At 37.7% G+C, this 14083-nt stretch overlaps 1 protein-coding gene across 1 annotated transcript in view; it reads left to right on the top strand.

Annotated features, from left to right (window-relative positions):
- LOC149089616 (uncharacterized) overlaps nt 1-13508 on the top strand; it is a 36849-nt gene extending 23341 nt beyond the window's left edge. Inside the window, exon 2 of the mRNA XM_089231350.1 lies at nt 9319-13508. Within this exon, the coding sequence (XP_089087476.1) occupies nt 9319-9854 (536 nt within the window). The 3' untranslated portion in view covers nt 9855-13508. The remainder of the gene's footprint in view (nt 1-9318) is intronic.
- Nucleotides 13509-14083: the final 575 nt, after the last annotated feature.

The raw sequence follows: 14083 nt of genomic DNA, 5'->3' as shown, positions 1-14083 counted from the left end.
GGATCACTCAAGTGTCCCACAGCACACATTCTCACTTCAATTAAGTGGTCCGTGGCACACTTACAAATCAGTTAAGTGACCTTTTGTGCTGTTCAAGATCCCCTCAGCAGCGCGTAATGAATTCGCAGGCCACTTAAGTGACTAGCAGCACAGTTCCAGATCACTTAGGCAGCCCGAGGCTCATTTACTGTTTACATCACTGAAATCGCTCGCGCCACGTTTTCAAACGAATAAAGTGGCCCTCACTCTGCAAAGGTTGCCACCCTTTCTTTATATGGTACAAATGAAAAAATAGCTTATATAAGTTTGCTTATAGTCTGACATGCACCAACTTGTCTCCTTTCCAAGCAACTTTATTATTTGCTATTGATATCCTCTTTCCCCCCCCCCCCCCCCATGAACCAAATTCCCATCACACTTCATGAAGTCCTCCACAAAATTTCACTTTTCTGATGACTGGTTTCGCCTGTAGGCTACTTTTAAAATAGGGTCTTATAATTATGGACGCCCTGTATTTTCAAATCCCTAGCTTGCCCGGTTTGTGCTAATAAAAATTTTCGTCACCAATCGTTCTTAGTCTAATCCAGTGTTTCCAAAGTAGGCGATATCGCCCTCCGGAGGTGGTAGAACCTTTCTTAGAGGAGATATATTATACCACCTTTTTAAGGGTAGTGTAGACCGGGAAGCGGTGATAGAAGATTCAAATACAGTATAGAATCCTATGGGTTGGCCAAGCAGTTGGGGGGGGGGGGGCGACGGGAACGAAAAATTACGTTAAATGGGATGGTGAGACAAATAAGTTACGAAATCTGGTCTACATACAGGGTGATTAAGAAGAGATGAGGAAAACTTTAAGAGGTTTAAGAGGAGAGATAGTACACACCAAACAATTGTCATCAAAGAATGCATGGGTCTAACATGAAACGCGCTTGCGCGTTTCGAAACGGCCGCTCCACAAACGTTCAAACGACATTCCTGTTGAAATTTATCGGGAGAAAAAGAACACCACACATGCATGCAAATGTGACCTGGGGAAATCTCGTCTTCCACACTTGCTGTTCTAGCAGTCCTTGTACGACCTGCATCAGAAAGGGTCCCGTTTCGCAAAGCTGCCGATGCAAGCGCGCAAATATTCTCGGATTAGGCAACCGCCTGTGGGGAAATCGCTCACTGTACATTCATGTTGTCTCTGTGGTACTTCCGCGTGCAGCTCCGTAAATGAAATGCATGTCTGCTTTTTCAGAATAACTAAAGTGCGCCATTATCCCGTACGTTACAACTGTTAGAACGGTTTTGCAGGATGGAATAACGTCACAGGGCTGGCATCTAGCAGTCTGAGTGCATATGTAGTGTTGTGTTTGATTTTTCCGTGCTGCCATCTATATTTCAGAAATGAAGTGAGTGATGTGTTATGATTGAATTACATTTGTACTGTTTGTAGGTCTGTTGCTCTCTGTGGTGCGAAACATTTTAAACGGAAGATCGGCTCGCATTCGCGCCTTGAAGTTGGGAACCACAGAAAACCAACTTTAGCCGACCGCCGCTATGACGACGGTGGGGTTTCGAATCCGGGTCTTCGCGATGCGAGTCCGTCGCTATGACCCCTCGACCACCATAGCGGCTCGCGCACTGGCTGGCCAAAGCCCGAAATTCGGACATTGGTTGGGTCAATTTTCAATGAAATAGAAAAATTTGTGAACTGACCAATTTCGGGCTTTGGCAGAAATATATATATACTCGATCTTATTCAGCCTATGGGCCTCTTTTACACAAAATTTTCTTCTCGTGGCGTTCTTGTCTTATCCTAGGGATCATGACCCCCTCATCCAAGATCGACACCCCCTCCCACTACTATGAGAGAGCCATCAAATTATCAAGCCTTATCATTATCGAGCCTTATCAAATTAAATTTAATCAAAAATAAATTTATAATAAACAAACATTTAAATGAATGAGAGCGATGCAGCAAGGACCCTGGGCCAGGCATCCAGAAGATGGGTGGTCATCCCACCCGAAAGCCGAATTATATGGGAAAAATAGGTCTGTGTAAAATACTGGACGATCCAACGAAACTGCACAATAAATCAACCCTCTCGACTCATCACACTGGGTTCATGCCTACCCTGGGCTACAGTTCAAATAACTTTTTCCCCTTATGTGGGGGTTTTATGCATGGCCGTCTTAACATCACGGGTCCTCGGGCAAAGTGATGTTCTGGGGGGTCCCATACTGGAAGTAGCAAATTACATATACTGAAAATTCATACCTGAAAGTCATGGCACCAGATCCGGTAGCGTAGGCGTTGATATGAGATCCCCTGTCATGCCCACATGGGCACCATGGGTTAAGATGCCCCTGGTTGCCATTTATGGTGATTTCTATGGCAGGCCCGTCAATAGGGGTTTCCTCAAATGTTCTGGAACTGTGTGAAACGGCGATCAGTAAATATGGTGCGGGTCACCTAAGTGATCTAGAAATGTAACGCGATTATCTGTACATGTGCTGCGGGTCACCTAAGTGGTTCGCGGTACAATTCTAGACCATTTAGGTGATAAACAGCATATTCACAGATCCTCGCGGCACAGTTCTAGATCATTTAAGTGCTCTAGACCTGTGGGTACCTAATGCAGTTTACTCAAGCGATCTGTAAACATGCAGCGGGTCACTCAGGTGATCTGGGAATGTACCGCGGGTCACTTAAGTACTCTGGGGCTCTGCCAATACCTTCTAAAGCAGCTTGCTCTAGAAGGTGTTGGCTGTGCCGCCAGGGCCGCAAGTAGATGTTTGGACACCCGGAACAAGTGCGCATTTTGGCTCCCTCTTGTAATGTTGAAGGAGAGGTTTGAGAATAAAATTTGCGCCCCCCCCCTGGTCCAGCGCCCGGGGCATGAGACCCGCCTGTTCCCCTAGTTGCGGACCTGTGTGCCGCGCTTGAGTGATCTGTACCGCTTTGTTCATTTTTACAAAATTAGGCTTCAGGTGACAGACCACATTGAATTTACTCTACTCCGAGGACCAAATTTGGCCCGCAGGTCATGGGTTGACATTCATATACCTCTTACACTTCTTTTCGTCGTTATCAATAGGGTTTGACATTCGTGCTAGCGCCATCTGTTGCTTTTTCTATTGCAATATCAAAAAGTACTTCAATTTTGTTTTAAAAATGTGATGTCGATTAAAGTTTTTATACATGCACACGCATTCACTATATCTAAATTAATTTAAGTTTTTAATACTATACTTATTTTGTCGGGAAATAAATTGTTTCACTATAATTTTGAATTATTTTAAGATGAATTTGTAATGTTTTAAAATTTTATATATACAAATGTTGTTGAATCTTGTATATAGTGTAAGGTTAGAGTTATTCTATACCAAGATTCACCCGTAGCTGCTACCGTCCCTTTAGAACTTCCCATCGTCTATGTTGGGAATCACTGATTTAAACAATAGCATAGCTGCCAAGTCTCCCGAATTTTACCTTCATCGCTCGACATCCCGAAAAGTTCTTAAATCTCCCGAATTTTTACGAAAATCACAAAAATCCCTAATTGTCCCTTAAAATTCCCTACTTCATTAAAAAAAATTCCCGCTTATGAAAACAATCCCTAAGGAATTTCTTGTGGGGCATCTTTTTTTTCCCTTTCGAAATGACGTCACACGTCGTAAATGGGGAAATTCCCTTTTTAAGGAAGTTTTACAAACCCTCTGATGGTAACAAGAAAGTTGTTTGTCTTATCGTGCAGGGAAATGACTTAGCAGCCAATAGTCCTGGATAATAATTGAAGATTATAGTCACGCGCATGTGGTCAAAATTTCTTTTGTTATAACGTGCGATATAACAAAACACGAATACTGATAAGCAAAAACATATTTAATCAATTTTAAAGATACTTATTCCGACGAATTTCCTTTCATCAAACGTTCCAGAAGAGGGCCGACTTTTCCTTTTTGTACAAGTTGTGTTACGGACATAAACATCGGTCATGGAAAGACTGCCATCATCACTTCTGAAATAAAGAAAAAACATCAAGCAAGTGTCACAATAAGTCAGTGTTCTTCAAAAATTGCCGGTGTTTTCCTTCATCTTCCGATGATTTTGGGGTCATTCGCTCAGAATGTTTGTTCACAGCGTTTCTGATTGAACACAATATTTATTTTTATATCATTGAAGTTTTGGCCTCCAATTTCACTTGTTTTTTGCGTAGGAATTTTATTCCCAAGGGTTTAACTTCCATGTGTGTAAAATCCCTATTTTAATTTGACTTCAGTTTTTGAGTAGGTATTTTATTCCCTACGCTTCAACTTTTATGTTTGGAAAATCCCTATTTCATTTGGAAAAATCCCTATTGTATTTATTAGGGAGTGGTTTTAGCATAAAATACGGGTGTGCGCGAAAATCTCCCGAATTTTCATTTTCAAAAGTTGGCAGCTATGCAATAGTTGAAATCTAACCCTCGGGTGACACACATTTTAAAGGGCACCTTAACATACGACCAATGAGGTCCCGAGTTGAACAGGGACAAAAATAATTGAGTTTTTTTTTTTTAATTCTGAAATTATTTCTTTTAATTATTATAATTTTTGAATAGTTCTGAAATTATTTTTTTCTCCAATTCTCTTAAGAAGTTTGTAATTAATTACTTCTTTTTTTTTTAATCTGAAATCATTCTAAATGATTCTGTTTATTACACTAATTCTGGAATTATTTCCTTTATCTTACCAACATTTCTTTCAATTACTCTTAAAGTTATTTTTTCGGGAAGTTTTCAAATTTCTTCCAATGAATCTCGAAATTATTTCTTTCAATAACGTTATGGTATAACTCTCGGTAGTCTGAGGGCTCATTAATTAATTTTTTTTTTTAATATGATCATGTTTCAATGTTTTTAGCCATTGTCTTAAAATGTCGGTGGGCTACGATAAAAAGCTCCTAGGACCATGCGTTGAAGACGCCCTGCCCTATGGGTCGCGACAGATTCTTCAAAATAAAAACGTCCCCCCCTAATATAAAACTTGTTTTTATATTTCTGAACAAATAAAAAATATGCCAAAAAACTAAAATGGCGCTTTTACTCAGCTGAGCTACTAACCATACCTGTATCATATGATGTAAATTTATGAAATTCTACTCGTGCAATAATCAATCGAGTTAATACTTATACAGCTTATACAAGGTGACTCAGAAAGTATCATTCGATTTAAAAATTATGTATTTTTTTTTTAAATTGGAAGCATAGAATGAGACAAAAAAATACGAGAATACAAAGGGGAAATGTTTACGTTTTATGAACAATATTGTAATAATTATTGGCACTTTTGATACAAGTGAAATGGCGTCTATAGTTAAAAGAAAGCTCTGTGTTCTTTCGTTTTCATGATGTCAGCCGATAATTACCGTTAAGGCCTACGCCTTAGCCATTCATTCATTCATTCATTCATTCAAACCGAGCACAACTCCGGTCTATCACCATAGGCAATTTACTACCGATTGAGTTGTGCCGGAAGTAACGCCTTAGCCAACTGTTTGGCGTGTGTTTAGAAAACAAATGTGACAAACCTGGTGATGAGCTAAATCGAATGAAATTCTGATTTCACATGCAAGTGGCTTTGCTAAACTAAATATAGTAAGTATGTGATTATACTATACGGTTCACACAAACCCTATACATAATATCCCACGAAAACACAACGATCGGTAAGCGTATAGAACGTGAGGATATCGTGATATCGACTGCAACGTGGATTTCACCCTTGAAGAACTCAATGTCAGGAGCCAATTATTCTTCACCCTGTTTTAATACATGGTGCCCAGAGTCTTCCTTTCCAACCAAGAGCAACATATGCGAAGTATGTTGGTTTGGGAAGCAGCACGCCTTTAGCAGGGCCGTTTTAAGATCATCACGGGCACCCGGAGCCAAATGATTTGTTTGAGACCCCCCCCCCCCCCCCAAACGGCAATTTCTCAAAAATTTCAACCAGATCTCATTTTTGTGAGGTCTTCTCTTCTCTTGAGGCTACCGGGCCGTGCTTGAGTGGGTCCATGCACTAAGACGGTACTGGTCTTTAGGCTGTTCCACTGGAGTCAAAAATATTTTTCATCGCCGAACGTCATAACGAGTTGAGATTGTCGTCCATGTTGCCTTTTTACACAGGTCTTCGATCTTTTTTAAGTCACGAGCACTGCTAATACTCATCATTAAAATAAGAGCACCCTTTCGGCAAGTTTGACATACGTATGCCTGAAATCAGCATCAATTGTAATACTCGAACGCAATTGGTACGGGGTGTTTAATTGAGACGTTGATCGAGTGCTCGTGAGAACGAAATCTGACACGAGTTTGAGTACTCTTGGTGCTTCAGGAAACACCGTGGTGCTCGCAAGCTACAGGTCTAAAATGTCTTTCAAGACACTAGCCCGGAATCGCTTCACAAAACAGGAAAAGTCATTTCACCTACACCTGAAGTAGATTTCGAATTATGATGCTAAGTTTTTGAACACCTTAAACATAAAACATTCTCTTTGATTTTTTGAATGTTAGTGCTCACACAAGGTGATCCTCAAAGGGGGGCTTCCTGATTTTAAAACGAAATAACTCGGGAACGATGATCAATAGAAGAATAAAACAATCGATATGTTTATATTATGCTACCAGAAGTTTCAAAATTAGTTACAAATGTTATAAACGGGGGGGGGGGGGGTTCTTTATGCTGTAATCGCAGTTTGGAGTACGAGAAATAGGCTATAGGCTGTCCTTTGCAAGCAGTCGTTGCAATCATGTCACAATAGATTCAAAAATTTGCACAGAAAGGGTGCAAACGTAGAATGAAATTTTCAGTTATTCTCTGTAGTGCCTAAACGTTCATTTCCGTTGGGGCACTATACCTCACAGATCAAATCTTGAAGCTCACCTAGTGTTACGAGATTATTCCGGAGAAAACGGTGTTCTTCAATTTGTCCCGCAGAAAGTAGTTCGAGATCGGATGAGCATGGAGGCTAATCTATGCCCGTTCCAGTAAATGTGGGATAGTTCAATGCAATGATTCTATTCCCGAAGTATTTCCTCAAGAAAGGCAAAAACCGTTGTGGTACGATGTGGTTGGGCCCATCTTGCATGAACCACGAAGTGCCTCGTCGATCCTCCAAACCTGATGACAAACTGTTCCAAAACTGCAACGTATCGTTCAGTAACCTCGCTACAACAATACTCGATATAATGATAAATCCCTCAACAACAATATTTTAAGTCTTGTTTGGAAATTCCTACATGTTAATGTTAAACTGAGATACCTCTCTATATAAAACTATAATCCCCCCTTCCCCCACAACGATAATTTTTTTTGGCCCGCAGAGTATCGTTATATCGAAGTTTCACCATATCTATCAATTTCAAAAAATATTTTTTTTCCTCCTATTTTCAAGTGGCAATGAATACATAAACAGTCTGAAGCTAAAATAGAAATTTCCAACTTTCCTTATAGAGAAAATGATCCAAATTTTGTACACAAAAAAGGTTTTAATAGCTTTTGAGAAAATGGAAAAACCTGCTCTTATTCCAGAAATTTATTCAGTAACTGTTTCTATAGTTTCTGTAGTAATGTCGAATAAACGGTGCTCAGTGAAATCGGGCTGGAGTACCTCATTATTGTTTTTGAGACAATAGTATGTTGAGAGAGAAAATAATTATTAGAAACCTGTGAATAACCAACCCTTCAATGTATCGTGAGACTGATCACATAAGCTACAATCAATGGCAATACATTTTTACACCTTTTTTTTTCGTAAAAACAAACACAAAAATATTATATTTGCACAAGAACAACAGAACTAGGGCCTACATAGAAAAGACGTAAATAAACTGGAGATGGGATGAATGTTCGGCTGCTATTCGGTATTCGGCCCGTTTGCCGAATATTAGATTCGGCGGAATAATGCTCAGGTATTCACAGCCGAATATCTGTGCGAATCTATATACATCAAACTAATTTTTAAAAATTATATTAATTGGAATTTTTCCCATAAATTAAAAATTTACCGATTATATCTCTTTGTGTGGTGTACGTGAGAGAGGTAATGTCAGGAGTGGGAAAGAATCTCTAGGACAGGGAAAACATGAAACTGAAAATAGAATACTACCGCAATAAGGTGGAAGTGAGCATGAATTATACACAAGTTCATCAATCTATGGCGCTACTGGAAAAGGCAAAAGGAGCTAAGAACATCTAGAGAGGAAAAAAATAAGAAAATAAGCAGTAAATTTTTTTATATGATGCTTTGCTAGTTGAGAGTAAATAATGGTTGAAATTTTCTTAATTAGGATGTAAAATTGGTACCAAGTATTTAAAAAAATTGATTCTCCAAGTAATATTAAAATACAATATACATGTATCTTTAAATTTTGATTTTCAGTATCATGGCAATAGAAATCTTTCAATTACCAGTTTTTTTAAATATGCATTTAAATAATTAACTGCATAGTTAAAATTCGATATCAATCATAAAATTACCAATAATTTTATTTCCAATGAAAAATATGAGTTTTATTCATAATTGTGTATAAATTTTAAGAAAATTGATATTCGGCCAAATCACTAAAATAAACACATATAATCACCTTATTAGGGCCTCGAGTGACATGATGCCCTTCCAGGCGGTCCCAGGAATTAATGTTATTCGCCACCATAATTGCCCTAGAAAATCGTTTACCCTATACAGTTACAGTTTACCCTTTAAGCAGCATCGACGAAGTATCTCGCTTTCTTGAAAGCCTCTTATTTGAGCACTGACAAGCTTAGATATTTTGTAAAGATGATTTCTCAAGGGAAAACTTCCCTTACCTCTTAGTTTGCACCTGCTAATAATTCAAAAAGAAAACCTACTTCACACACACACATTTAAAAAAAAAAAGACATTTTAATGGGTATTTAGTAATTTTTGTGCTGTGCAAATTGAAGGGTTACTAAATAATATAATAAGAATAAATATTTAAAAATGTATACACAGAAAAAATTCGATGAATTGGTTCATTTGAAATGTTAAAATATCTTATATAATGAAAGCTAAGTTTTTAAATTCTTAATATCGTTCCCAATTGCCCCACGAACACCAAGAATTCGGGAATATCTCATTATCGAACGGTTGAAAACATTTTTGCCGCTTAAAATACCTTATATATAATAAATACCTTTTATAAATACCTTTAATATACGCAATATGTTATTTATTTTCCCCCAAAACAAATTCATGAAATAATAAATTTTGTTTAATGTTTTTGCTTTATATATGTTTGTTTTCATGTACTTATTATTCTATTGCAGGCGAAAAGCCGTTCAAATGCGAGTACGAAGGCTGTGATCGAAGGTTCGCCAACAGTTCGGACCGGAAAAAGCATTCGCACGTGCATACGAGCGACAAGCCCTACAACTGCAAGATCCGGGGCTGCGACAAGTCCTACACCCACCCGAGCTCACTACGAAAGCACATGAAGGTTCACGGGAAGTCACCGCCGCCACCGGGAGCGACCCCCGGTGGAAGCAGCTCGACGGGTTCCGGTTACGAGAGCGACGGCGGACTCGGGTCAACAACGCAGCACCAGCAGCAGCAACAACAACAACAACCGCCGATACTCCTCGCGGAGAACTCAGTCGGATTACCGAGCGTGCATCATAGTCATCATAACCACGGCATCATCACCGGACAGTCCATCGCGCCTTCGGTGCAGCACTTCGGACACGGGACTCCCACGAATTTGAGTGAGTGGTACGTTTGCCAATCGGCCGCTGGGATGCCCACACCACCAAGCAACGATAATTCTCCATTACACGGCTTACACACCCTCACGCCTGCCTTCTAGAGAAGATTGTGAATCCATTCTTCATACAAAACAAAAAACACTCATTCTTAGCACACATTTTTCACAATAAAATGCACGAAAATGATCATGAAAAATCGAACCGATCGTAAAAATAACGAAAATTTTCACATTTGATAATTTTTTCGTACAAAAGGGAAAAGATCAAATAATTCACATCGACGATGATCATCATTACAGTCACGTTCATTGAAGACATCAAGATCGGTGATTTAACAACGCCGGAACTGTTGATAATGGTTTATGGGAATCAACGAAGAATAACCAGTATTTAGGCACGAAATTGAGCAGTATGATCGAACGTTCGCGATAATAGATAATATGTGCTAATTACGTCGCCTAAACTCGCCTTTCATCCGTCCATTCTCGTCGAGAAATTTTGACTTCGTAGTGAATCTACAGAAAATAGTTTTGTTTTTTTTTTCCTTATACTTTTGAATGTGAAAATTTATGAATCAAACTGAGAATTCCAATCTCGAGCAGTGCTTCTTAAGAGAAATCGACGAACTTCTACATTTTTTTTGACACGAAAGTCGCATTTAATCTTATTCAAAGCCCATCAGTTTTTCCTGACAGCTATCGTCAAATTTTCTTACTCGATACAGCCTCAGTCTCATAAAATCCCAATTTCATTGATTTTTAGATAATAAATAAAAGAACTGTTGAAATATATATATAGTTATTTTTAAAAGATAAAAATTTTAACTTTCTTTTTTTTTTATAGTTAGTTTGGATCTTATGTGAAACATGAAAATTGTAAATCTAGAACAACTAGGCCTTGCGGACTCCCCATGTTAAAGAATGTGGGGGAGTTAATCATTTCTATAATTTAATCAAGTAATATCTATTAAAGGCATTACATTCGACAATTACAATCGATCCCCCCTTATAACACGTTCCCGCTTAGTACTACTTGCTTTTGTATTCTCAAAGATGGTCCCAAATCTAGCTCAATCTCATTAAACTTCCAGTTAACGGTTAATTTAAACCGTTTTCCCGCTTACAACGTTTTTTCCTAGCGGTATTTTGAAAAGCGATATAAATGAGATCCACTTTATCCATCACATAGGTCTACAAAAATTCATTTCTCTGCTAAGAATTGGATTTGATTTAGATGTGTTTAAGAGATAAGACAAGAGAGCAAACAAAGATAAATTTTGTCCAAAAAAAATTAAATTTATTTCCTTCCAAATCACATAAGGATTTTCTTCTAAGTCGTCTACATAAAATGTCTTTTTCTTCAATCTTCATTGAAATCATTAATTTTTTCAGAAATGAAATGAAAATTAGTTTTTTTGGGACAGAATAATTCTCTCAAATTAAAATTTGAATGTTTGAGATACTTTTTTACGGGAATACGTTGAAACCGATGTCCATCTAAACACCGGCAATAATCTGCCTATAGTCTGGTTCCAGTGACTTTAAGCCGGGATTGCACTAAAAATTTCGGAAAAGTTCTTTTATATAACTTGAAAAATGCAACCAACAATTTATTTTCTGTTACATTCATATTTTCCTCAAAATATTTTTCGTTCCGAGTGAACAAACACGTGATTTTAATTTTTCCTTCTGATAAATATGGAAAGAAAATAATTTTTTAACATTGAAAATATTCATTAAACACTGAAAACACATTCACTATTAATGTCGAAAGCTTTGAAAAACTTACTTCACAATCTAAACATAATATACTCAGGTATTGCATTTGCTTTGTTCCGATCCACTAAAAATTCTCTCTCCGGCTGCCCTGGGCTAGTGTCCACTGAGCTTCCCTCTGGTAGAGGTTGTATACAAGAGCCGTTGAAATATTATGCCCCTCCCCGGTTAGAGTGACGCTATGTTGCTCTCCACTTAACTGGAAAAGTAACAGCTTACATACGTATTATACTCTGTAAAATCATAGTACAGATATCATCGTTCAGGCCAGTGTTTCCCAAAGTGTGCGTCGCGGCTTCCAGAGCCATCACCAGTCTTTATTTGGGTTGTCTCGAAAAGCTGGTGACATTAATGCAAGCCTGTTTAGTGCTTTAAAATGGCAGTTTTCCAAATCGTTTTGGGAAGGCTTGATTAAACGATGACAGGGCAAGGGAGCCACTAGTCGAAAAAATTTGAGAACCATTAATGTAAATCAATAGATTACGATCGAATGAGCCAATGCGTTACTAGCTTTTAGCTACTGCTCTCTTCCCTGTCCCAGCTTTCTTCACCACATTATGAATTAACTGTTCTACCGTGTCCATTCAAACATTTTTTTCTTTCTCTTTGCATTTTCTTTCAAATATTTTTAAATATGTAATTTAATTGTCTAATTTGTGTGTATAGTATTGTCGTAATTGACTGGGGATAAATAAATTATGTTATGTTAATTATAACGGATTTTAGGATCGAATGAGCCCATGCGTTAAGATAGCCCTGGTTCAATAGGTATTATGCTAGATTCTGAATTTATTAATTTCATTTTTCTCACATTTATTTCACTTGAAAACTTTATTTCTTCTCACTCTATATTTTTATTTTTTGTATTTCTCTGTGGACAGTTTTTCAGAGCTCCCCTTCACCCCTGGACCCCTTAAAATACCCAAAACTCCTCAGGAGGGTCTCACCCAGATTGAGAACTACTGGTTTAAATCAGGATTCTAATTATTGTTTTTCACGAAGATTTTAGTTGGCTAATTTTTTATCGATCCCTTAACAGCAGCTCGTGCAGAAGCTTTTACTGTGGTTAGAGTGATGCTCTAACCATATCTCTTATGAGTGTCTCTTCTCATTCAGAAATTCATTTGTAACTTCCACTGCGACGACTCATGATGAAACAGGGCATGGAAAATGAAAAATTAAGTTCACAAGAATAACTCTACAATATAAACGATTTAATTCGAGGTGCCGCGAACTCCACGTTTACAAACATCATCCTGTATCAGTTCTGATTCTTTGTTTCAAGAACCTTTGAAACCTCCTCTTGGAGATATGAAGCTGGGTGTTCCCAGTCCGTCAATATCTTAAGAAGCACCGTCTCAAAGACCAAAAACAGTAAAAACACACAAAAAAACAAACTTTATAACCTCCTTGTAAATATCAACTCCCATAGAATATATATAAAAAAAATGGGTCTGTATAATTTTTTATTATTTCCCACAAATATATTTTTGTGAGAAAAAAATGTATATTTATTTTTTTAGTTTCGATATTCCATGTGATATAATGATTATATAAAACATTTCTCCGCACATTTCATTAAAAAAAAATGGTTATACGTATGTTTTCTGGAAAATGTATTAAATACGATAAGAAAATGGTTTTTTTCTTTGCTTAATTGATTAATAATATCTACAGTACTCATAGAATAATTAAAAAATATCACATCAGATAATTCTTTTCTGTCTACTAGTCATAATATTACTCTGATATAGTAATGTATTTTTCTCTCATCTTAGAAAGTTTCTCAGTGTTGTCTAACATGGAATATTGTATAAGAAATAGAAATGAATATTTTCTATACTTTGTGAAAAATGAAGAAAACGCATCTTTCATAATAAAGAAAAGGTTTTTTTTTTTATGTTTTTGGAAATGAAGGAAAGCAAATTTCATTTTTCTCACTGTTATACGAATTGAAATAAAGTACGTTTTATACGAATATATTTCCGAATCATAATTATGAGGGGTTTTCTTCTGTACGCAACTGAAGGCTTCGATCAATTCTGATATTTCCGCTGGGTACCTGGATGTAATCCATGTGTAATGCCAATTGCTTACGGGCATGTGCAGTGAAATCTCGCTGAACGATATTCGATATGAAAATAAATCCTTCTATAACAGAGGTCTTCAACCTTTTTGCAGTCGTGAGCACTGCCTGTACCCATCATCGGAAGAAGAGCACGCTTACGGCAAGTTTGACATACCAGTGCATGAAATCAGGATAATTTCAATCCTTGAATGCAATTTGTACAAGGTGGTTTAATTGGGACGTTTATCAAGTGCTCACGGGCACGAAATCGGACAAGAGCATCGGGCACTCTGGGTACTTCAGGGGAGCAGCATGGTGCTCGCGAGCAACGGGTTGGAGACGCCTGCTCTACAACGACGTTTGTTCAAGTCTTGTTTTGAAATGGTTGTACAGTCGTCCCTCGGTATTCGCGGGGATTACGTTCCGCGATTAACTCAAACCATAAACGTGTTTGTTTTCGTTTATATTTGCTTTGTGTGGTAGAAGC

Source organism: Pholcus phalangioides, unplaced genomic scaffold, assembly GCF_987345545.1.
Source record: "Pholcus phalangioides strain wild (caught in Gottingen) unplaced genomic scaffold, Ppha-v1.0 ptg000001l_1, whole genome shotgun sequence".
NCBI lineage: Eukaryota > Metazoa > Arthropoda > Arachnida > Araneae > Pholcidae > Pholcus > Pholcus phalangioides.
This window is presented reverse-complemented; position numbering and strand designations above follow the sequence as displayed.